Raw genomic sequence first — 27,221 nt, 5'->3', positions numbered from 1 at the left:
ATATCAAAGTCAAGTCAAAGTCGAAACTCATTTGTTCATATAGGTAACACAATGTAGACTTATGAACGTCACAGAGAGAAATGTTATATCTTTAAACGAGCAATTCTGGTATATAAATATATTTAATTTGAATCTCGGAATCAGCTCCAACGGTTTTCATGGAATTTAGTATACGGGGGGTTTCGGGGGTGATAAATCGATCTAGCTAGGTATAATTTCTAGAAAATTTCATTCTATCGTGTTTTATCAACTTAAGCATAAACTTACTTTTTTGTAAAGTTTAAATTTTATATCGAACTACCTGAACTGGCAAACGTCGTTTTGCCATGTATATCATTTATGGTTATTGTGCCTCACTCGACATAGATAGGTATAGTGTGTCGCGGACTTTTTTGTAGATATTTCTAAGATCTACAATTACTTAGAACATTTTATGGTTCTATCTTTTTATTCTTTAGGCAGGGTACGCAAAATAAGCAACTTTTTTGGTTGATTTTTTACACCTTTTGTCCGAAAAACCCTAATATCTTACGGAACCCTATTTTTGTTCAAAATTAAATATAGCCTATATTACTCGTGGATAATGTAGCTTTAGAATGGCGAAATAATTTTTAAAATCGGTCCAGTAGTTTATGAGCCTATTCATTACAAAAAAACAAACAAACAAATTTTTCCTCTTTATAATATTAGTATAGATTAAAATTATATTTAAAAACCTTAACGTACTCAAGAACACTTAAAACACTTTGATATTGTAAAGTGTTTTATACGAAGTATATTTTGTTATTACATGTATATTTTCACTTAAAATACATCCCAAATCTGACACATTATAATTAATAATTGTTGTCAAATGAATAAACATATATTTTATATATTTTTTTTATTTCTCTCTCTCTTTAGTCGGCAGCTCATTTCTGAGCGTCGTGGTCAGCAACGAAACATTTAGCGCGGACTATCTGCTTCCACCGGTTTCTGTCCAGCGCTTCTCTTATAACATTGTATAGCTTTGAAGACGATGAGTCTTTCACTTGATCGGTCCATCTGGTTGGTGAACGGCCACGTGATCTTTTGCCTTCTGTGTTACCAACCACGATCAGCTTCTCCAAGTTCTCATCGCCTTTGCGCATTGTGTGGCCGAAATACGATACGATTCGCTGTAGGCATACGGTAGACAAGCGAGTTCGTATGCGAAGTTGGGTCAGGATTGATGTGTTGGTGCGCTTCGCAGTCCACGGTATTCTGAGCATTCGCCGCCAGCACCACATCTCAAAGGCATCGATTCTTTGTCGTTCTCGAGCCAGGATGGTCCACGTTTCTACTCCATACAGGAAGATAGGGAAAACCAGAGCCCGTATCAGTCTTATTTTGGTTTTGATGCCAATTCCTCTTTTCTTCCAGATGTTGCCTAAACGTGTCATGGCATCCTTAGCCATGCCGATTCGCCTTTTTATTTCGGGGACAGAGCTGCCGTCGTTGGAGATCTGGGATCCAAGATATATAAAAATTTTTTGGTAGTAAAATTTTTTTTATTTATGAAGTACTTAAATAGTCTGATACATTTATCTTTTAGTCAGCCATCTGTGTCTGACACATGTCGATGATTGGACATAAGACATACAATGAGACGGTTTTCTGTCACCGTGTATATATTAACTAAGTAAATTAAAAACAACATTAATTCCTTATAATTCACTATCTCCGTAAATTTCATGTCGGGGATTCGAACCTGAACTGCGAGTTTAGAGGCGCATCCTGAAACACTTACTTAATGCCTTATTAATTTTAATATACAAAACTATTACAAACTTATCTCTACTAAACGGGAGTACTTCGAAGTAATTTTTGGTAGTAAAGTTTTTTTTAATTTTCTTGACTTAATCAAGCAAACATTATCACAGTAAGAAATTCATTAAGGTAATCATGGATTAGCTGAATTATGTAAATTGCTTAGCTTAGAAAGAACGTCTACGAATTACTGTTTAATCACTGTTTGTTGGTTTTAATTAACGTCTTAATTATAAAATATAGAACACACTACAGGTATCTCTTCTGCAAGGAGTTTATAACGATTTTAACTCAATGCCAAAGGCTCGCGAATGCGATGCCGACCTTTTAAGTATTTGTACACCCTTTTCATGAAGGACCCTAAGTCAAAGTGGTAGGCTAGTAGTAAGAATGTTCAAAGCATCAACTCTCAGCCTCCTAAAGGGAAATTTCTACAAACAAAGTAATACTTTAAATAAAAGATTATTTGTACTTTATTAGACAATATAAGAAAGATAAGAGAGGACGCATAGCTTAATCGACGCACCGGTTATAAAGTAGCCGGGGTGGTAGGATTATTAGGAATAAAAAAATTAATAAAGCAAAATTGGTTGGGAAATACTTTAATGAACAGATGGTATTCTTAAAGTAATAACAGTAGTGATACTTAAAATACGTATATGAACACGTAATATGAATAATATATATAAGGCGTACATAAAAGAGGTTTATAATTCGATTTGTATTTTAATAACGTATACCGGGCCTAAGCTCAAGTTTTATTAAATATTTTACAAAAATATAAAACAATGTTGTTGTATATGTAGTTTTTTTTATATGCAAAAAAAATTAAATGTATAATTAACAAAAGAGATTATAAATCTAATATCAGCTACTCCAAAGGCTGAAAATAACGGATGCTGTGGAGATGAATTAAGTGAAACCGCGGACGTGATGCTCAGATACAGAGATCTGTGGTTCCCAAATTTCAAGTGCAAATTACGAACAAATTTCCATGAAACAAAATAGTTTTTACTATAATTTAAATGAATGTCTCTTATACATAATTTAAATGACTTTAATATTGATTAATTGGTTTACTTTATTAGTAATTTACCGACGCAGAAAAATTAACGTAATGTATTGGTCACTGTAAAACAAGTCTCGAGTACTGATTTATTCAGGGCATACCATATATGGGATTAAGAAATATAAATAACAGATTTAAACGTTTTTTAAAAGTAATCTTGCTGTAAATATCACTTATTTGATAGTTATAGAAAAACGTCAAAAATCTAGAGTCTAATGAAGAGAGAGCGCTGTTTTTCAAGTTTATTTAAAAATCATTGCTGTAACTGTTTCATCCTCCAAAACACAGCAATGACAGAATAATATGTATATATATATATATATATATATATATATATATATATATATCAATAAAGAAAACACTTTTTACGGATTATAGTTATGTATTTAGACATAATTTTAAATTTAATCCGACGTTTCGCGTGCTTTACAGCGTGCGTGGTCACGGCAACCAATAAAAAGCATAATAATAATATTAATAATATAATAACAATAATAATCTGTTTAAATTTAAAATGATGTCTAAATAATTATAAGTTTAAATACAATAATACATAACTATAATCCTTAAAAAAGTGTTTTCTTTAAAGACAATAATATATAATACTGCTACGCAACAGCTACGAACTAGTCGCAAATGTAGACATACACTCTATTGGCTCACACAAATTTCATTAAGTTGTAAAACGACCTTTTAATTTAAATTCTAATGCTAATATGTGTTTCGAGTGATAATCAACAGTTTGAGACACGTCGACGCGCGGGCGTTGCGTACTATAAAAAGGTCCTACAGGAGCAAACAGTATTCAGTGGCAACAGGTAGGGGACAGAGATAACTTGTTCACAGTGAAGTTGTGAAAGAAACGTAAGTAATTTAACATTATTAGCAAACTTGATTTATTTGTACTTATATTAAATTTGGATTAATAATTTATACGCATATATTTATTCGAAAACACATACATAAGTTTAAGTGTCATGACACTTAAACTTGTGCTTTGCTATACGAGAAATAGAATGTTTACTTTAAATTATTATTTTATTTAAAATAAATAATAAAATTATGATAAACGCGTTCGAGGCTTAGTTTGGTTTGCTTGCACATTGCGTAAATATTATATTGAGGGGATGATGGTGGAAATTATTTCTTTTGGACATTTATTTTTCGTTTTTTAATTATTTTAATTTAATACACGAGAAAATAAAATATTTTAAAGAATATTTATTCAGCACGAATATTAGTATAAATCATTATATTCTTCAAACAATATGAACGCGAACAATACTAAGTTTAATTTTTAGCAAATGTTTAATGTTAGTAATTGAATTTTTTTTTTGTCTGACTCGTACTACCTAACAGTTTTAAACAGGAATCTCTGTATATACAAGTCATGTCATCATGATACGGATATATGGGTAAAATTATTTTCATTCTGCAAAAGATATAACGTTTGTATGGGTTTAATTCTTTCGAGATTAATTTTTACGAATCCTTATACGATTTTCAATGATCTTGAATATTTCAGAGATAGGATCTTCTCACTTTGCTTTCATAAATCAAAGTTTATTGATTAATTTTGGATTTCTAATGAAGGCTCTAAATTAATTTCTTATTACAGTTAGTGTAGTAGTATTAGTGGTTGATCATTTTTTGTTTTAATGAGCGAAATTTTCATTTTTTCTTTTATTTAATAATATAATTAGTGTAAAAGTTTTACAGAGTTATTTATAAATATAGTATAATTAAATTACTGAACTGAACCAGCGAAAATATTCAGTATTAATGAATACATTTTGGAGTAAGAACCAATGCCATTCATTGCCATACCAGGCATGACCCTGGTATGGCAATGATGAATACGTCCTCCAATCATTCAGTTTTTGAATACTTCTGATTACTATCTTTTAGAGAAAGTTCAGAGAAGTTGTACGGACTATTACCTGCAGCTCAGTTTTAACATCGGACGCCAATGCAGAATACAAAATCCGTATTACCTTGACGTCCGTCGTTCCACAACTAAGCGATTCTTAAGGCAATTTATGCCGTACTACTACTACTACTACTAGTTCCACTATGTGGAACCAGCTGCCCACTGAAGTATTTCCGAATCAATTTGTCTTAGCGTCCTTCAAGAAAAGGGTGTACCAATTCTTAACAAGCCGGTAGCGCGCTTGTGAGCCTTCTGGCGGGGCGAGTGTCCATGGGCGGCGGTATCACTTAACTTCAGGTGAGCCTCCGGCCCGTCTGCCTCCTGTAACTTAAAAAAAAAGTTTAAACTAAAAATGTATATTTAAATCGGTATATTGTTTAATCGAATTAAGTCGGAATATTGAACCAGTCTAAGCATACCTCAAAAGGGCAAATCAAAATTTTAGTGACTTAATTTTATGATTTTGACCTCCGGTCGAAGGGATTAACTACGGCCCAACGGCGAGCTTACTAATTCATAACGCTAACAGAATCCCTACAAAATGAATAAAATCCTTATTTATTCATTTAGCATACCCATTTGACCAATTATATAGAAATAGTGAGCTTCTTTCTTGTGTGTTTAAAGCTTCATGCGTTAATTGACTAGCTTCGGGTTGTGCTACGAAGCGTAGCGGGTATTGATAAGCTTTTTATTTCACTATATTTTTTTAACAATACTTAATTTAATATTAGACGAAACCAAAGAAGACTTTGTCTACACTTTATAGGTACAAATTATTTTGACTTACTAAGTTGCTGGTAAGTTATTTTAGCATGTCATGTTATTTTTCTGTCTTTATATAAGTCTACTTATTACCTTCTACGACGAAGAAAAACTTGAGGAAATTGACATGTTTTAGAACTAAAATCCGACGTATTTATTCTAAACATTCAACATCATTCAAAAATATTATAAATTCAGGGGTGAAAAACTTTTTGAGGTGAGGTCTTTAAATGGTTAAAAATGTATAATATACTTGGTACGAATTTACATTTTAGTGTTTGTTTTGGTTTAGAATTTGCTATGTTTTGAGGTACGGGTGTGAATGCACCATTGTACGAAAGTATAATGACAAAATATACAATGTTGTTTTAAATTTTGCTTAATATATATGATAAGTGTGAAGATTGAATAAAAAATTCTCAAGATAGAGAGGTCGAGCCAATTGGAGAAGCTATAGTCTGCTCTGTAAGAGGTCTTTTTTTAATTATAAAATATTTAGTCTGTTACTTTTGTATGAATTACCGCGTTAAAGAATCAATGAGCCTTAGTTATTATTATTTATTTATTTTATTATGTGATGTGTGTAGATTTCAGTAATACATCCTTATCACAATTTATCCACCATACATGATAATAAATATACAAAGTACTCTAAGCATAAAATATAATAAATATTTTTTTACAGGAAAATGCAGTCCACACCGAGAATAATTATTCCAGTGTTCCTAATAGCCACCGTGATTGCAGGCTCATCTCGTAAGTCCATTTTCTATTTTCCAACTATAGATTAAATCCTATTTATATGAATTATAAAACCAAAATTGCATAATCAATTTTCCTAATTCAGTGTTATATGTCACATTATGACGGCAAACATAAGTGGGTTTCTAAATAAACTTCAGGTTTTTTAGGATTAACAATATGTGGAGTAAACTGTTGCGACTAGTATGTGTATTTTATTGAAACATTGAGTGAGTGAGTTACACCCACGCACGCTGATTGCCTCAAGTCACAGACGAGCGCGGGTTTAATAACCTATATAAAATAGTTTAATATTCAAATAGGTAGTTTCAGTCATTGGAACGGCTGTGAAATAATAATTTTTTCAAGAACTTATGTTCCGTGATTTCTTCAGCCAAAGTCTTCTATGCCAACTTATGATTTTAAATGCGCGTTTTCCTAAAACGAAACTTAACCTAACTAATGAGATTCGCGCTCTAAGGTTATAAAAGTAAGAAAAAAACAAGCCAGCCCATCTCAAAAATCCAATATCCTAACTCAAAAATCAACGACATGTGTCAGGCACATGTGAAGGCTAAATAAGTACAAAGTGATAAAAAACTAAGAACACGTTTAATTTGGTTTTTATACGAATAAGACATTTATACAGCTTAAAGTATACCGCTGTATAAGTGCAAAGCTCATGTAGAACAGTTTAATCCTTAGGATTATATTCCCACTAATTAATTATTTAATGCTAACGATACCTGTTTTGTCTTTTGTTTTAAAATACCAAATAAAAATAAAGTTTTATGTGAATAATATTGTTGTAGATTTATCTCTCTATATAGATAATCTCTCTATAAAAATATTGGCGTTAAAGAGCTTGCATTTGTTTTTAACAGGTCTGTTCTTGAAACTTCTTTTTATATGAGAAATCTTTTCATAGTTAAATAATAGTTGTACTTAAAATAAACAAAATAATTAGTTGAGTATGGACGTAAATTACGAGGAATATATTTGCCTATTTTTTTATTTTATTATATACTCTTTGGAGGCATACTATTTTTAAATTACTACTTTAATTCAACCTATTTATAACGCAGATATTTATTAAAGCTAATACAGTCTTAGAGTTTATGTGTTTTGAGTTTATGTGTTAAGGATTGTTATTTTAATAATAGAATGTTCATCCCTAAACGGTTTTACTTGAAAACAAAATCATATGCGTTAAATAGCTATACATTTTCAATTATAGGTTAATAAGGCTAGTAAGTAAGGTATGTTAAAATAATAATCAAAACACTACTTGATTGAAGATGAAAATTTGATATTAGAATCCACGAGTTCTTAGCAAGTGTAAAATGATATCCGGCGGAAGTCGATATAACTTTGTTAGTAACATACCCTGCACTTTACTGTCCCTAGTTTAATTACCAGTTACCTGTTTCCCCATATTGATAACTCATCTACAATAGCTTACAAATTACAAGTGAAAGCGATAAACTGTTAGCCCACTATTTTCTTCATACAACAAATATAGGAACTGTAGTCATAAGTTATTATTGAGTTTTCCAATACTCTGCCCTTGTTAGTAACTTGAAAAATGTGTCCCTTTTCAACTGAAAAATAGCAAGTTCAAAAACCGACCCAACTTCGACCAGCTTCCTTTTTCAAGTCATTAAAATAGCTATTATTTAACCAGTGCAGTGTTTGTGTGTCGAAGCACGGTTTCGCCCCAATGAATTGTGTCGTTCTATTTGTACAATTATATTTTGCTGGTGTTTGGCTTCACCGTGGCAAACATCACAGCTTAGTAAACGGGCATAAACATCAAACTATTGCATCAGAAACAAAAGAATGCATATTCTCATTGGGTAAAAAAAATATATACATAGTTAGAGACTATATGAAGTTATTCTAATATCACATTTATTAATACTATTAATAATACTAAAACGCTTAAAACAATCCTTAATACCACAATATCTTGCTCATATCCTCTCGGGTATAGACGGTAACAAATTATATTCAACATTTAGTTTGTATCGTTCTTACTGGGCCCTAGTTGTTGGAATTAACTGTTGATATGTGTATAATAAATGCAGTCTTAATTAAATTTATTTAATGTGCAAAGTTGCGTAGTGTTGACTTAGTGGCTTCAGTCTGCGATTTTCACCCCAGAGGTCGTAGGTTTGATCCCTAGCTGTGCACCAATGGACCGTTTGTGTTTACATTTAACATTCGAACGGAGAAGGAAAACGTCGTGAGGGTGTCTTAAACCCAAATGTGTCAGGCACAGGAGGCTTACAGATAATTGCCAAATTACTATGAAACAGATATAGATCTGATGACCAGACCTGAAAAGATTATAGCGCTACTCATGTTTTTTTAAATGCTAACGTTTATTTATTAATGATAGTTTGTTTAAAGTTCCTCTATTTTGGCTTATACAAAATGGCGGGGTTGTGCCCATCTGCGTCGGCAATTTGACGGCGGCTCCACTCATTGCTCCAAGCAACTTGCCGTATTCTTTTTATCATTTTCATTTCCGGGTTTTGTCAGTGATATATACACTATACATATATTTATATACCCTTCTAGTATAGTCCCAACAGCCATAAAAACCTTGCAATTGATTTTGGCAGACATTTCAGAGATTTTCTGAATATAGCCAGGTTTCCTAAAACAATAGCTTCATAAAGTTATCAATTTTGCGATCAAGCCAGGACATAATATTATTTGAATACCACTTATAAACCTCTCGCAACTTAGTCCATTACATACTTATGATTGTCTTTAAAGGATTACATTTAGTGGTTAATCGTCAGGAAAATATTGATGTTTTAGATTTCCAACTTGCGCTAACATACTATGTCTGCCTCTGTTATACTTATTTAAATATTTAGTTAGGTTACTTATCGAACTCATAGTAATAAAGGAATATAAATAATTGTGTAACGTAATTGATATTTTGAAAAAGCAACAAATAATTATGGCGTCAGTAAATTCGTTAGAATATTAACATAATAATTAAATAGACTGCCGTGGGCCATTTGTAATTCCCTCGAGTATTTAATAAAAACGGCGAGGCAAATAAAAACAAAACGACAGGCTGAGAGATGATTAAAATATTCTCTCCACTATTTCTTGGAGTAAAGTAAATATAGTACATTATAATCAAATGTAACATCGAGTTAAAAATAACATCAATACAATGTAATAAAAATAAGCTTCCCCCTACTTCGTAATCGCCAAGATTTTGTCTTACATACTTAATGTTTCGGATGCCTTACGAGCTCCAAGTACTTAAGTTAGCACTTGGCTTGGCTTCAGCTCACGACCTACATGCTTGTCATCATTAGTCCGATGCATCAATCAACTGTCTGTGGATGTGCAAATATAACACATTCGTTGCGGTTAAAAAAATATCTTGAAATTTAAAACTGTCTACTGATTCCAGGTTTTCCAGGTATTATCTTCAGATTTTAGGGTAAACAATTAACAAGATGGGTATAATATGATAAATGAGGGTTTCCATACATTATTTGCGGACTGCCCGAAGTTTCAGGTTCCTTCGCTCTTAAGTGACATACAGTTTCGTCTCGCGTTTAACTGACAATTACAATTAGGATATATACTATCAGAAACATATCAACTTTAAAGAATAACACTATGAATGGGGACACGAACCCCGATGCATGTGGCTAAGAAACTACCCTGGCTTGCATCATATTATATGACTTTTATCACGGGGTTAGATTTCCAGCGCATTCATATGATTTTTTTTACAGATAGTGGAGCAAAACTACGCCGTGATGGAGTATTAAACCTATACCCATTTCCAAGGGTTGGACGCTCATCTCATCAGACCTGGCAGATACCTATACATGATTTGTTAGGTGAACCATTTTGATATATAACACAGTAAATACATAAAAATATCGTTAACAATAAGTTATCAGAGTCCAAATAAGTATCCTTTTTTTTCGAATTTTATTAATTAATTATACTTTGTATAGAATAATGTAATTAATATTAGTTTTAATATGTCCATTTTAATAATATTTTTTTAGATCAAGACTTACACAAACGGCAACTTTACGCATTTCCCCGCGTGGGTAGGTCGTACCCAATCCAAATATCTCCTTCGAAATTGGAAGATCTTCTGTTTGGAAGGAGTCATGGATTTGCGAAGAGAGAAAGCGAGAGCACGGATAGCACGGGAATGTGGTTCGGGCCAAGACTTGGTAGAGGATTCACGAGTGAAGATGATAGTAAGTTGATACGATAATATTATGGATACATTCGAAGATACATTTGATGGTGGTTACGTCTGAAGTCACTGGACTTGACTTGACTGCCGCTCAAGTCGAAAATGTATTATTAACCATACAATGTCAACGTATTGTAATATAACACTCTTTATTAGGTAAAAAATCTAGTCTAGCGATTTATTAAATATCGTGTGAATGATTTATTGACACACCCACTCTAACTTAACAAAACATATCATCCTTAAAGATAGGACATTTGAAAAATACTTGCGTAGTCAGTTTACAAAAGACTATCGATTTGCGTTGAACTGTGGTTGAACGAGCATATGCTATAACTTTATGTCAGTTGTCAACGCATAGACTATAGATGCTAAAACGTATTTCGTTTAAACAGCCTGTGGTACTTTTTCCAATAACCACATACTTGTTTCAACTGCCATTCCTGGTCTTTTCGTTCATGGCTAACACAGGCCTTGTATTCTAATAAATAATGATTAATAAGTATCTCTATTTTTCTAGCAATTTCCAGTGAAGACAGGAGTGAACCAGAACAGATCGATTTGGAATCCGAACGGGAAAAACGAGATACGAAACACAACTAATTGTCTGAATGATTGCTTATTTTAATTTTAATTCTATGTTATTTAGTTAGTGTAATTATTTATTTATCTCTCTCATTTAAAGCATATTCTAATATTTGACAACTTGCCATTATAATTACGATTTATTTAAAAGTTATTTAATTATGTGAATAAGAGTTTAATTACAGGTTCTTAATAATGAAGTCGATATTATAATTCTTTAAAAGTAAACCATATTGTGAGATTTATTGTCTTGTTGTAATAAATAAATGGTGTATAAATCTTAAATTGAATCTAGTCAATATTAAAATGTAATATAGGAAATTTCATAATAAGTTTATATATTTTTTTAACTAATCCAATGTTGAATTTGTGTATGTGTCTACGATATTGTTAAGTTATAATATAAATGTTATTAGTTAAACTACTGTTAACCGGAGTTATTTCTGCGGCTGGGTGGAATTTTTATCCAAGAAATAGTTCTGGGACTCAGTAGGTATTTGTAACGTTACTGAAATTAAAGGCAAATGTATTTTATTTTTTTATTGATTTTCAACCAACCATTTACTCATTGAATAATTAAAATCATGAAAAGCTCTTTTCATAGAAAACCAATCTCTGAGCCAACCTTTTTAACAACTCTTTGCATCAAACAAAACGCAAAAAAAAACACACAAATAACGAGGTATTTTTTAAATTGTTAATTTTTTTTTTCAAGAAATATATTATTATAATATAGTAATATACATAATTGATATTAGACTTTTTGACATATGTTTTTAATTAGTCCATTCAAGTAGAATGAGATAATTTACCCTTTGAAAAATATTCATCACATCACATCTTCATTAAAAGTTATTTGGCATAAAGTTATATTGCCACAAAAATCTTTTCTTTATTAATGAATGAAAACATTTACAACATTTTAAATAAAAAAATAGTTCAAATCAAAAGGTCATAACGGATTTTTTTGTGAACGTTCTGTTGTCGGGAGTGTTAGGTGGGACTCGTTATTGTATATACATAGTGTATTTTATATACATGCTTTCTCTTATTGATAGATTGCTGGAGTGATCCGTTTTCTCAGTGGAGTGATCTCTTTTTAGATGAGGGGAGGATGAAGAATTCCCCCTTCAGTAGCATCATCAATTTGGCGGTTTCTTCTTGAGCCAAGTTAGCAGTACGGTCCCTTAAACAAAACAAATGTATTACTTTATTACGAAACACAAGATAACCCGGAATAAATAACACAAAAATATGTTTGTACTTACTTATTTGACAGAATAACAACTTTATTTATATTTAGATTAATTTGACACTTCAAACTTTTCAAGCACAAATATAGACTGTCAAGTATAAGTTGGCGTTCCAGTGGCGGCGCCTCCTACAACCCTCTGTGTTGCCACTTTTTTTGTTTAGTTTGGATTGATGGATATTCTTAGATATTACATTAAAGGTAAATAAAAAACTCAATAACAAAAAATTATTTTTTAAAGTAATTATGGTCTGTTAGAGGCATTATTCCTTCCATGAATTCTTCAGAGTCATCTATGTCAGAAGAATCTGAGTCGCTGCTATTCAAATCAATTAAAAATGGTTCCATTACTGTTTCAAGGCGGTTGTCTGTCATACGATAATTATTTTCAACATTTATAACGTGATTACAGTGTTTCTGCCATTCTTCAGCAGTTATTTTGGAAAATGCACTATGGATTCTCTGTTCCATGTTTTCAGAGAGGCCAGTAACATTTGTGTCTGTAAATATTCTTTTGAACGAACTCCAAATGAATTCTATTGCATTAAAGTCACAATGATAAGGCGGAAGTCTTACAGCCTTATGACCATGTTTCTTTAATATTTCATCAATTAAGTAGACATTCTCCTCCTCCATTCTGGAAGGTCCTTGAGCTGCTTGATTAGGGACTTCAGTTCTCGCTGTAAAATTACTTTCCATGATTTTTCCCTCTGAAACTATACGGTTCACGGTTCTTTCAGAAACACCTTAAATAAAACAAAAAATATTTTAAGTTATCCATCAATCACATTTACTTTCAAAAGCAATTATTATTTTTCCCTAAATTTGGGGATATAAATATCACTTTTAACTGGCAATACTTTACCTGTCAAAGCCGCTGTTCGAGCATTCACTTGTTGAAATGGAATAATCGGCCCATTGTTACGTTTCTCCTCTTCACAAAAACGTTTTACAGCTAGAATAATTTCTCTAGCTGCACTCCGCACTACTTTTGGCATGTTTCGTAATGATTTTTACACTTTAAAACACAAATTATTAGCACCGACACACGTGAGGCTACCAAGCTGTTAGAACTGTCAACACAACTGTCAAAATTAGTACCTTTTTCTGCCACACGCCAACTTACACATGACAACCTATAACGAATGAAGATGTCAAAAAGGGATTTCATTCCCTCAGTTTGTCTAATTTTGTCATATAAAATAAATGTTCCCCACAAAAAAAAACTATTTTTTGGGATGTCATTGTTCATTGCACTGGCAACAAATTGTTAAGTTTGACTATAGTTATAAATAGACATTGAAAAACACATTTACGATTTTACTACTGGTTAGTCATTTAACTATAGTTAAAGTAACAATTGCTCACACCAATTTTAACTAGGGATCAAAAAACTGGCCTTGAGGCGCCGCCAACAATCGCCTTAGGCGGGATGCGTGAACAGTGGAGCCTTTTCCACTTCCCGACATGCGTGGTTACGGTTGCGTTTTTGGTTTCTGAAGATACTTGACACAGCCAGTATCCTTCATAGACTGGTCCATACGTTCTTCCAATAGCTAAGGGAAATCGGGTCCAATACAGTTATTAGATAACTGAAGGTAACATAAAAATCTACACAAGACAATTATATTACTACAAACCACAACGGTTTCAAATATCAATTATTTTGATTATATTATTCTGGCCCTGATTGGAACGAACGACGCAATTTTAGAAGTAGTAGAACTGAAAAGTTTCCAAAATATCTGCGATCCACGGCAGAATTATACGTTCATTTGTATAAATGGCATCCCATGACACCAACTCTTCATACAATTTTATGTATGGCTTTGGTCATAGAAAATGCTCTCCTTCCAATCAGCCAATTGTCAGGCAAAACTTAGCCAGGACATTTTCGAGAAAGGACTGCCTCCGACACGTGATGAATCGTCTCCTTCTGACTTCGGATGTCTTCTTGAACTGCAGCAGCAGAGTTAAGATAAAGAGTAACAGGAAACTGTTCTCATCAGAAGCTTTAGTATTTATATGCGACTATTGGTACTGACCACTGCTCACTACTTAGATAGAATATTGCCGCCAAACAATGGATTTTCACACAGATGCATTGTTAACTGTTTGTTGAGTTCATCTCTGTTTACTAGGAGCATAAAAAACAAACAGATGCGCTATGCGGTAGTTATTTGCGGTAAAGAAAAGCCCTCGACGCGGTGTTTCCTCACGGTTCTGTGTATTTATAGTTTTATTGGCATGAATTTACCTTCAAACTCACGTCTAAATATCTTTGTCTATAGGAATAGACATAGATATTACATGTAGGTAAAGAAACACACAAAATAATAATAATAAAAAAAATAACAAAAAAATGTTTTTAACACATTACACATGTTTTAAGTGTTTATTGTGTGTGTGTGTTACACAGAGTGATCAATCTGCCAGAGTCCACAACAACAAAGTTTGCGCCTCAAAGTTTATTTAAAAGTATTAATATAATTATATTAATTGAAATATTCATTATATATATAACATATTCAAAACTTTAATGGTCAATTCGAAACTAAAATTCAATTCTTGAGACACCAGGGAATAAGAAAAACGATGGGGTTAAAGTCCAGCGTGATTCTGGATTGTTGGAAAGGTGATGACGGAATCATATTGTGTATTTCGATGGAGCATTCTCTAGAGTACAATTTATATGACAGAAATCGATTTCGTATAATATTACGGTAGTAACGGTTGTTATTTAGTTTTTGATGATGTTACGGAAACTCTAGTAGAATCTCTTGTACGAGATATTGTTTGCGTTGTTATAAATTATATCTTTATTGATTATCATTAATATTATCATTATCTTTACTCCTGAGTGCCTCCCTACAACTCTTCCTGCTAAGTTAAAACATTCCACATCGAGTGAAACTTGCAAGAACGATTTAGAATTCTATTTATGAATAAGTATACATAGATGAATTTTAAATGTTCGCCTTTACTAGATTATACATTTTTATAACACCACAAATAGAATTATAAATATCAAATACAAACCATCAGAAATTTTAATATTTATAAATTAATCTGACCACCGGCCGACCACAGCCTCTGAAGTTCTAATTTTTTTATATATACTGGAGTTACAGATGAGTGCTTTGGATAAAACGGTGTTCATAGACAAACTTTGTTTTTAATAAGAGCGTAAATGTCCTATACGTTTCAACGTTCAAATCAAATTCCAAATTTAAAATTTATTTATTCCCGCCAAAAGTACAAAATGATAGAGAAACATAAAAACAAGACGACCATAATGTTAGGATCAGCTGATTCGCCACTGTTGCATAGGTCTTCGAAGCATTGACAGGATGTACCCAAGTGGTCGGAGTTGTCGTCTTTATAGCAGTCCTTAGCATGAGGCATCCACCCACAGCCACGGGTCACTCTTACTTCATTGTCCCGGTGTGGGTGGAAAACTGCAAATGAATTTAAGTTACCCATAGAACGTAATACACACAGCCATTCTAGATAATAATTAAGACTTAAATTAGGATTTATTTCTAGAAAGATATAATTTAAACCCAATAGGTTTGTATCAGCTATTTCTACACTTATAAATATCTTTTCTTTACCCTTTTACACTTCCTTGTATATGCAAATATGTTTTTAATGTTTTACAGTAATATTCAAATTATTCGACCAAATAAAAAAAAATCCTACATGGGACCAATATAAGATTAGAGTTTCAGAGAGGTTATAATACTAACAAAATAGACGGTTCACGTCATTGAGGTGCTTTGAATAATGAAGGATTTTGTTTTCACTCCATATTAACCACTTACGTACAACAATAACATAAATATGAAATAATTTTAATTGATAGCAATTCATAGGAATGCTAAATTAATTTAATCTAAATGTAAAAGAGAGTGTCTGCGTCTGGCTATACTCTCTACAACAATTTAAACATCACAATGCAAAACTAAGTGAGAAAATATACAGCGGCTCCTACAAATACAATGTAATAATACTTAACTGAACAGTATTACTAGCCATTGCCCATGGCCGATGGTTTTGTTTAACATTATTAGGAAACCAAAATCTTAGGTGTTGTTATAATATTAACAATTAATTGGAACAAACATTTTAGTCCGATATTCTCGCGACACTGAATGATATATTTGATAATTAATTAGTATAATACTACCCGCCCCGCACCCTCGAACTATGTTTCGCATGTTTTTAGTAACCAAATGAAGATATTAATTCTGCAACATTTTGCAATGCTTCGCTTTTTAGGAATAAAAAGTAAGTAATATAATCTTTTTTTATATTTTTATATCCGTACTCTCAGTTCGAAGAATATTTTTTTACGTTTTGAGTTAGAGAACATACTTTGCGATCCATTTTTATTTATATATTGCCACATGAACATATGGAACATTTTGCAATGCTTCGCTTTTTAGGAACAGAAAAGTAAGTACCTACAATAATCTTTTTTTTATATGTTTCTATATGTAAAAACCTTTCTCTCTGTTCAAAGCTTAGATTTAGAGAACATACTTTGCGATTAATATTTATTTACATACATTATATTTGATACTAAAAAATATGGAATTTGGTTAAAAATACTTACTAGTTTGTACTATTTTCCTGCAGAAGAATGTGATTGGTTTTGTCTTCATAATAGCATTATCACAGTTCACTATCGGAACAATGTTGGAGCGAATTTCTTCTTCATACTGGTTGATGTCCAAACAGGCTGAATTGTTTGCGCTGTTGCAGTAGTAGCAATGTATTGCACTAGCTGGAAAGACATTATAATTGCTATAAGTCTATGGAATTGCTTTTACTGAGTTCTATGATCAATGAAATTTCTCGACAACAACTTCTTCTATAGAACATTAGCGTAGTTCAAGGCTGGATAAATGAGACCTAAAAATTATCATCCGAATATAAGATGTTGCAAAGTTGCAATATTAATGCGAGCTTAATATTGTAAGACAATCAATAAAAAAAAATATTGTTCAAAATTAATTAAAATTTAATCAGTTAATTTATGATATATGAACAAAGTAACAAATAAAGGGCTAGACTGAGGTTTTTTAATAATCATATTTCAATCCTATATCAGACGAATACAAATCTATATACAAATATCATAAATGGTCCAGCCGTTCTTGAGTTGTAACTAACACAACTTCTTTTCTATATATACATATACATGAAATTCCTGTCATGTCTATTTCAACCTCTTTACGAAAATTGTTGAAGAATAAATTAACATTTTCGTAATTAAAATTTTACTGTATTGTAAAGAACGAAAGACTTAAGGCTTTATATGGCTTTACATTCATGTAACTCTCTATCTTAAAAAAATCTGGAAGAAAAAATTTAAAGTATGAAAAATGTGTATGTTATATATTCAAACTGCTACTTTATACCGGCGTTACGCGTGACCTAACGCAACATTGCATAACATAACAAGCATTTACGCAATATCGAGTACATACTAGATATATAGTAATGTAGTAATGTACATAAATAAGTATTTGCTTACTATCTATTTCACGTGGATCCGGTTTCGTTTTGATTATTTTTAATCTGTCCGGTTTGTGATCGAGCTTATTTATTTAAAAATAACAATATGGTATGGTAAATAAAATATTATAGAATATGAGAAATCCATATAGACTAGATAGTCTTCTGTGGATCATATATATACAAAAAAGCTACGTTTTTACCCCCATAATACCTAGAGACTTAAATTGTTTACTAAGGCAGTAGCCTAATAAATATTTTTCCAATAAAAACAGATATTTAACTGTTATATTTATGTTATATCTAGATATTTTCTACAGATCTCCACGATGCTTATATAGGGTCTATACAAAATTTATCAAAAATTTCATTGTTGTAATCATTTGAGTTTCTTGTCGTCTTTGTATCTGCAATTGTACAATTGTACATTTTGCCCAGTCATATTTGTATACATTTCTTTTTGTGAAACGTTTGGATAGTAGTTTACATACTTCCAATAGTGTATATTTTTTGCTTTTCTACTATCTGTTTATAAATAAATAAGAAATAACTTAATAAATTACTAAAATCGTCAAATCAACAAACGAACATATTGCATTGAAACATATTAGTTTGTCTATTGATTATAATATGAAACAATAGTACACTTATCATACTAGAGTCATAGTTCAAAGGAATTGATAAGATTATTTAGCTATCTATAATGTTTATTCAATATAACACCGCGAAGCTGTGAACCAAATTTTCACAAGACGAAAATTCGGTTTGTTAAAATTATTAAATAAACTATAAACTATTGCTCGAAAGGTGCATTGTGGCAGAATTGGTTTGTCTTAGATTCTAAGGGCTGGTAGATCCAGTACTGTATAGTACTAGTAAAGTATAGGTGAAGCCGTTGATGACCTTCAAGGCAAATCTTCCAGTCTTCAACCACGTGTTTCAGTTAAAGTTACACAATAATGATCTTATTTAAAACAGCACTGAATTTAATCTAAATGAAAAATGCAACGCCAATCCGCGCCAAAATGGAAAACAGTTGTGGCAAAACAAAAATTTAAATTTGGAACCTAGTGGTTCAAAATCATAGTGTATAGTTACCAACAAGTCTCCATAGACACAATATTCTTTAGTTTAGAACTGTCTATTATAATTTTGTTTAAAATACTACCTATATATAAAATTTACTCACTTTTATAGATAAAGGATAACAGCACAAGCATTAGAATGGCTTCTTTAGGCGCTGACATTGTATCTGCAAAACATACATTTCATTTCATTTTTTATTGCATTTCTTAAATTCGTTTCATTTTTTGAAGTCGCTTAAAAAATTTTTTCTTTCAGACGCTTCTATCCACCTTACTCGCAGGTAAAATTATCATTAAAATATAGATATATTTTTTTCAATTAGATAACACACGCATTTTAGTTTGAAACTATGATTGAATGGAATGAATGTTATATGTGGGAATATATTAAATTATAAAATCGGGATAAAATTCTTACTCATTATTTATCTCTATATTACAAAAAGTCCTTGTAGTTTAATAATATTAAAATTCATTTTATAAGAAAGCTAAAGTTTGGTTGACGACCAAAAATAAGCATGACCTAATTACTGGTTTTTTGACAATAAGCCGGTTGACAATAAGACGTTCGTCGTTTTGTACCGGCTTTTGCGCGTATTCTCGCTGTAACTTTAAAAAAGAAATCATATTATAAGAAATAATAACATCCACATGAAATAAGTTAAATAAAAATTGAATTTTAAACACAGTTATAACATATTATTTTTTACATAAAATTCTTATATTTTACTTACATTAAAATAAAAATATCCCTCACACAAAGACTTCACTTCACAATTTATAACAAAACAATAGTAATTAGAAGCTATTACAAACAGGAATTGCAAGCGAACTATCGCACTGGAGCAGTTTTTACGTTACTGAGGTATTAAACATTCAAGTTATGTAGCATGATCGCGCCGTCTTAGTACTTTATTTTTTCCTTTCATTTACGCGTTAATTCTTTAGTTATTCATTAATGGAATAAAACAATTAGGTATAAAAGCGTAGCGATTTTGTCGCGACTAAATTTACAATTTGTGTAAAATTTATAAATCCGTATTTTTTTTGATTTCGCTATACCTATTCTTCTCATAACTGCTAATATCACAGTTATATTGAAAAATACCTATTGATAAAGAGGTAAGAAAAACTTATAAAAAATATTTTTTATAAGTTTTCTGAAATTTAGCTGTTAATCATATTATAATTACAACCAAATATATCTGAACTTTAACTAAAAAGTGATATATTTAATAACGGAAATTGTAAGAGTATTTGTTTAGTATCTAAGAACAAATCAGATTTATATATCCATATATAAATACTAGCTGCCCCCACGAACTTCTTTTTGCCTTAAATCCTTAATGCCCCAGAAACTGTTCGGTTTTCAGGAATGAAATTTTTTCACACCTTAGAGTTCAAGTTGTAAGTCCTTAACTAACAAATAAATAAAAGGGGTTGATCATAGAGGATATATGAAAACAATATGGGCTTGTATGTGTTATTGTATTCCATATCATAAAAAATGAAAAAAATAATTGTCTAAAAAAATAATTATTAGGCTGGACACCCCTTACCGCTTAGGATTCGAAAGATAGATAGCAGCCGATTTTCAGATCTATTGAATAATAAATTTCATAGGCATCGGTCGAGCCGTTACGCAGGAGTATGGGAACTAACATTGTAACACGAGAATTTTATATAGAGATACAACTGTGCTATAAAATATTGATTGACTTATCTCGTTTATCCTTAAACTTGTTAATTCAGTGTCTTGAGCGTTGCTCAGTAAGAATTCTGGAAGAAAATATACGTATAGATATCTTTGACCATGTTCACACAGTGTTCTAACATGTTCGCGAGACTGACATTTAACATAATTTCTAGTATTAAAATTATTAATTCCAAACAATGTTATCTCTGGTCTATGACCTATGTCCTGTATCACTGATGCCGAATATTGACTAAATAATATATTATGTATCTGTTTTTGTCACTTCTTAAGAATTAGGGTAGCGTCAAATTTAAAACGCTATTTTCATATATTAACTATTATTATTTTAGAAGAACTACATAACTAATAAGTAATATGTATGTATGTTAACAAGTGTTTTAATATTTCAGCAAGGAAAGCGAATATACTATATAATTATTATTAATAATTATAATTGAACTTGAATTGGTTTAATTTTTTTTCTAGTGAATTATATTTTTAATATTCATATATGGATATTATAAAGTGAAAATATTTGTACTATTGTATTAGTACCAGAACTTCGTTTTGCCTTAATATAACTATTGTATTTTATAGATACTATTCGCATTACCGAAATAAAGTTTTTATACAAATAAAACTTAATTTTAATTTATTTTATATTTTTCAAATATCTACATAAAAACCTTCATCAGAGATCAAGGAATGAATAAATTAAAAAAAAAACTCGAGTTGGTCCAGCCGTTCGAGCTTTAAACTACGAAAGATATTTGGCAATACATTATTATTTATACAGATAATTGTAAGATACTCGACCGGCTTTGTAAATCCTTTCAGCCTTAGATATAATACGACAATACCCTTGACTAATAAAAGGCTATTTTTATTTCAATATTTAAAAAAATATACGTAAGAACTAGTTAGTTAGTAGACGAACTCTAATTATAAAAACTCTTCCTCCACACTTTTAATGTATCTCATAACTACTTAAAATAACGAGTTCAATGTAGATATAAACTACTTAACTGAAGAAGTTTATTATTAACGTTTCTGTAACCGTATACTTTTAATAGTGGAAAGAGTACTTTCTAAGGCTTCGACGCAACCCTTACTGTGTTTCTTGGGTATAATTATCAGGAAATGTTACAGAATTACTTTTGAATTTACTTATAAGTAACATTTTTAAAACTTTTTGATCTGAAGGCACAATAAGTCACGGAGTGACATTTCTGTGTCGATATTTTTTTAATATAAGCAAGAGATCAGTGTATTGTGAATGACTGACACAGAAAATCAATAAAAAATATCACAAAGATACAATTCTCACAAGATATCAATTGTGTGTGCGACGACACTATTAGGCATTTATATAGAATTATAGAAAAAGGCCCCTTCCAAACTATCTTATACGTTATAATGCAAAAAGTTGTTTTTGTATATAGATTTAAAATACAAAAACTACTTTACCTTGCAATAACTTATATTGCCGAATCACAACCAACAAAAGAAACTTTTAGGAGTGTTGTTTGCACTCAACGAATTTACATTTGTATCATAAAGTTGAATTCGTATTGTCGAAGCTTACTTGAAGTAGCTGTAGAAATTTTGCGACAATTTTCTTTATAATGCAAAGATAGTGAACTCCAAAAAATAATTGCTATGCGGATATTCGAACCCTTTTTGGGTTCATACTGACTCACTTTCATTTAGATTAACTCCAGGTTATATGCTGCGTGACTGCAACTTCATTTTTTACGACCATCAAACTATGGTTTTAATATATATAATCGACATTAAAAAATAATGTTATCCATATAACTTATTACTATACAACATTTATGTAGGTGGTAGCCATTTGTCGTGTTTTTTACAGAACGGGCAAACATAGTTAAAAGTCAAGTTCATAGCAAGCCTTTCGAAAATTATCAATAACTACAGAAATTAAAAATAAAATGTATATAAGCATATTATTTTTTATTGAATCACAATTTTACACCACGAAATACAATGTTCTTTATTATCAATTATTATTCACAGTACCCACATGGCGGGGCACAATTCCTTGCTTCACTTCCGAATTTTTCATGGTAATAACACAATGGCAGAGGAATCTTTTTCGTTTTCTTCGTCTTGTTCGATTTTTTATTAATATTGTGGTCATTTTGCACATGGTCAGATGTTTGAGAAACACTTACAGGTGTTGATTTTTTAGGAGCTTCTATGAAATTGAAAGATTTAGACAAATGTTCTGCTAACGAGATCAAATCCATATAAGTTTTAATTGTCTCACCAGACTTTAATAGTTCATCAAAAACAAGAATCCGCGATTGTTTAAAACTTTCTGACGACCACACGACCAGCAAAGCACGTGTTTTCAAATCGGAATCTTTATAAAGACTCACTAGTCGCTTTTTTAGTGCATCATAGAAACCATTTAAAGGCGGATACTCAGTAATATCACTCACCAATGCTTTATCAACTGAATCCAATTGGGAAAGAACATAGTCTGCTTGTTCATCGTCTGTGAGACTGAAAGCGCTCGTCAATGCTTCGAAATTAGTAAACCAAGTGACCACGTTGTCTTTCCAAAAATTCGGAATACGTATCAAAAAAGCGTTGTCTTTTTCTTCTAATGTATTTTCGTAGATGTAAAGCTTCTTAGGTGATGACATAATGAAAAATATTCGCACAAACTAGGAGCTAGATGCTCACTACACTGATAGAACGCGACTGACTGGTTTCGAATTTAAGGGACTAAACAATGCGCGCATACGCAGTTTTAATTTTAGGGGAGACTACCTGCAAGCGTTATTGTTCGAGTCGAGGGGTAATCCTCTTAATTGTGTTACTACTATATTATAGAATTACTATTTCGTTGAAATACTTTTTTATGGTTTTAGTGTTATGAATCGGAGATAAGATGGTATTTATATGAATTTGTTCTAGGAAATGTAGCTTATAGTTTTTTAGTTCGAGACGGTGTCTGTAAACTTCGACAGGCTTATTTGATAACCACGGCAGCTTTAAATAAATAATTTATACCCTGTAATATTTATAATGCAATCGGGTTTTAATTATTAAGCAAGTTATATATTGAAAATGACTGATTCTTTATTAGCATTAATTATGTATACATTTAAGAAAAAATTAACATTATAAATAATTATTTATTGGCTTTATATTCATTTGTTACTTTTACCTTTGTGTGTAACTTTATTAAATTTGTATTTAAGTTTTTAAGTGTAACTTCTGTGTTTTATTACATTTTTTTAAATTGTATTTTTACGTCTGGGTTATCTGCAAAAAAACTTCTAGCATTAAGACCGCCTATTTACATTGTTTGTCTTCTTTTATTATTCTCCTACAATTTTGAGTTATTATGACGTAAATAGAGTATTATTATCATTTAATACTTTTTGTTAGTGTTTCATGACATGATACTGAATTCTAATTTAGCAGTTGAGTTCTGTAGTACTAGAAACTTTAACGCCCGTCCTACATTTACCTAAAACTTCTAGACTTTTAACTAGTAAAATGTCATTTTGAAATCCGGATTATCTATATCACACAAAAAATGGCGATATACATATATCTGTTCATACGAGCTTTGTCTTATGAGAGCCACAGTTTTGCATTGTTCGCTAAATTTTGGCTTCGAGGCGTAATGAAAGGGCAAAAACAATTGCTTTATCAAGGTTCAGAGTTAGTCAAATTGTTGAATTTAACCATCTGTTAACTCACTTTCATTTAGGTTAACTCGAGGTTGTATGCTGCGTGACTGCAACTTCATTTTTTACGACCATCAAACTATGGTTTTAATATATAAAATCGACATTAAAAAATAATTTTATCCATAAACTTTTTACTATACAACATTTAGTAGGTTTTTGGTAGCCATTTGGCGTGATTTTTTACAGAATGGGCAAACATAGTTAAATTAATTTTTTTTAAATTGTTTCTTAAATTTTTACATCAATAAATGAGTATGAGACAACCCCCGTAAGTAGTTAAGAGACACTTGTGTTGGGGTAGACTCGCTATTTCCCTTATCTATACAAATTCTACAATTGTTGAAAGACAAGTTCATTGCAAGCCTTTCGAAAATTATCAATACAGAAATTATAAATAAAATATATATAAGCATATTATTTTTTATTGAATCACAATCAAATCGTTATTTCACATGAAAATCACATTTTACATCAAGACATACAATATCCTTTCTAGTAAATTATCATTCACAGTACCCACATGGCGGGGCACAATTCCTCGCTTCACTTCCGAATGTTTCATGGTAATAACACAATGGCAGAGGAATCTTTTTCGTTTTCTTCGTCTTGTTCGATTTTTTATTAATATTGTGGTCATTTTGCACATGGTGAGATATTTGAGAAACACTTGTTGATTTTTTAGGAGTATCTATGGAATGAGAAGATTTAGACCAATATTCTACGAGATTGAACGAGAACGAGATGAAATCCATAAAAAAATTAATTGTATTACCAGACTTTAATAGGTCATCAAAAACTGTAATGCGCGATCGTTTAAAACTTTCTGACGACCACACGATTAGCAAAGCACGTGTTTTCAAATCGGAATCTTTATAAAGACTCACTAGTCGCTTTTTTAGTGCATCGTAGAAACTATTTAAAGGCGGATACTCAGTAATATCACTCACTAATGCTTTATCAACTGAATCCAATTGAGAAAGAACATAGTCTGCTTGTTCATCATCTGTGAGACTGAAAGCGCTAGTCAATGCTTCGAAATTAGTAAACCAAGTGACCACGTTGTCTTTCCAAAAATTCGGAATACGTATCAAAAAAGCGTTGTCTTTTTCTTCTAAAGTATTTTCGTAGATGTAAAGCTTCTTAGGTGATGACATAATGAAAAATATTCGCACAAACTAGGAGCTAGATGCTCACTACACTGATCGAACGCGACTGACTGGTTTCGAATTTAAGGGACTAAACAATGCGCGCATACGCATTTTTAATTTTAGGGGAGACTACCTGCAATCTTTACCGTTATTGTGTGAGTTGTCGGGTAATCCTCTTAATTGTGTTACTACTATATTATACAATTACTATTTCGTTGAAATAATTTTTTATGGTTTTAGTGTTATGAATGGGAGATAAGATGGTATTTAAATGAATTTTTTCTAGGAAATGTAGCTTATAGTTTTTTATTTCGAGACGGTGTCGGTAAACTTCGACAGGCTTATTTGATAACCACGGTAGCTTTAAATAAATAATTAATACCCTGTAATACACATAGTGCATGCGTTTTAATTATTAAGAAACTTACATATTGAACATGACTTTCTTAGCATAAATTATGTATATGTTTAAGAGAAAAATAACATTATAAACCATTATTGATTGGCTTTATATTCATTTGTTACTTTTACCTTTGTGTGTAACTTTATGATATTTGTATTTAAGTTTTTAAGTGTAACTTCTGTGTTTTATTACATTTTTTTAAATTGTATTTTTACGTCTGGGTTATCTGCAAAAAAACTTCTAGCATTAAGACCGCCTATTTACATTGTTTGTCTTCTTTTATTATTCTCCTACAATTTTGAGTTATTATGACGTAAATAGAGTATTATTATCATTTAATACTTTTTGTTAGTGTTTCATGACATGATACTGAATTCTAATTTAGCAGTTGAGTTCTGTAGTACTAGAAACTTTAACGCCCGTCCTACATTTAAAACTTCTAGACTTTTAACTAGTAAAATGTCATTTTGAAATCCGGATTATCTATATCACACAAAAAATGGCAATATACATATATATGTTCATAGAGCTGTGTCTTATGAGAACCACAGTTTTGCATTGTTCGCTAAATTTTGGCTTCGAGGCGTAATAAAAGGGCAAAAACAATTGCTTTATCAAGGTTCAGAGTTAGTCAAATTGTTGAATTTAACCATCTGTTAACTCACTTTCATTTAGGTTAACTCCAGGTTATATGCTGCGTGACTGCAACTTCATTTTTTACGACCATCAAACTATGGTTTTAATATATAAAATCGACATTAAAAAATAATTTTATCCATAAACTTTTTACTATACAACATTTAGTAGGTTTTTGGTAGCCATTTGGCGTGATTTTTTACAGAATGGGCAAACATAGTTAAATTAATTTTTTTTAAATTGTTTCTTAAATTTTTACATCAATAAATGAGTATGAGACAACCCCCGTAAGTAGTTAAGAGACACTTGTGTTGGGGTAGACTCGCTATTTCCCTTATCTATACAAATTCTACAATTGTTGAAAGACAAGTTCATTGCAAGCCTTTCGAAAATTATCAATACAGAAATTATAAATAAAATATATATAAGCATATTATTTTTTATTGAATCACAATCAAATCGTTATTTCACATGAAAATCACATTTTACATCAAGACATACAATATCCTTTCTAGTAAATTATCATTCACAGTACCCACATGGCGGGGCACAATTCCTCGCTTCACTTCCGAATGTTTCATGGTAATAACACAATGGCAGAGGAATCTTTTTCG

General features: G+C 31.2%; 2 protein-coding genes across 2 annotated transcripts; one reads left to right on the top strand and one right to left on the bottom strand.

The window, feature by feature from the left end:
* Nucleotides 1–3,668: 3,668 nt before the first annotated feature.
* LOC111002924 (CAPA peptides-like) lies at nt 3,669–11,667 on the top strand. The gene is made up of 5 exons (XM_022273214.2): nt 3,669–3,721; nt 6,238–6,308; nt 10,067–10,174; nt 10,349–10,549; nt 11,069–11,667. The coding sequence occupies exons 2-5, from the start codon at nt 6,242–6,244 to the stop codon at nt 11,149–11,151; spliced, it is 459 nt and encodes a 152-aa protein (XP_022128906.2). The 5' UTR covers nt 3,669–3,721; nt 6,238–6,241; the 3' UTR covers nt 11,152–11,667.
* Nucleotides 11,668–15,609: 3,942 nt separating this feature from the next.
* On the bottom strand, nt 15,610–19,873 carry LOC111002919. Its single transcript, XM_022273208.2, has 4 exons — nt 19,728–19,873; nt 19,098–19,160; nt 17,004–17,174; nt 15,610–15,843 (listed from the first exon to the last, which is right to left on the bottom strand). Exons 2-4 carry the CDS (start codon nt 19,153–19,155, stop codon nt 15,626–15,628), a joined length of 447 nt encoding a protein of 148 aa, XP_022128900.2. The 5' UTR covers nt 19,156–19,160; nt 19,728–19,873; the 3' UTR covers nt 15,610–15,625.
* Nucleotides 19,874–27,221: the final 7,348 nt, after the last annotated feature.

This window comes from Pieris rapae, chromosome 6, assembly GCF_905147795.1.
Source record: "Pieris rapae chromosome 6, ilPieRapa1.1, whole genome shotgun sequence".
NCBI lineage: Eukaryota > Metazoa > Arthropoda > Insecta > Lepidoptera > Pieridae > Pieris > Pieris rapae.
Note: the sequence above shows the minus strand (reverse complement) of the source record. Positions and strands in the feature narration are given on the sequence as shown.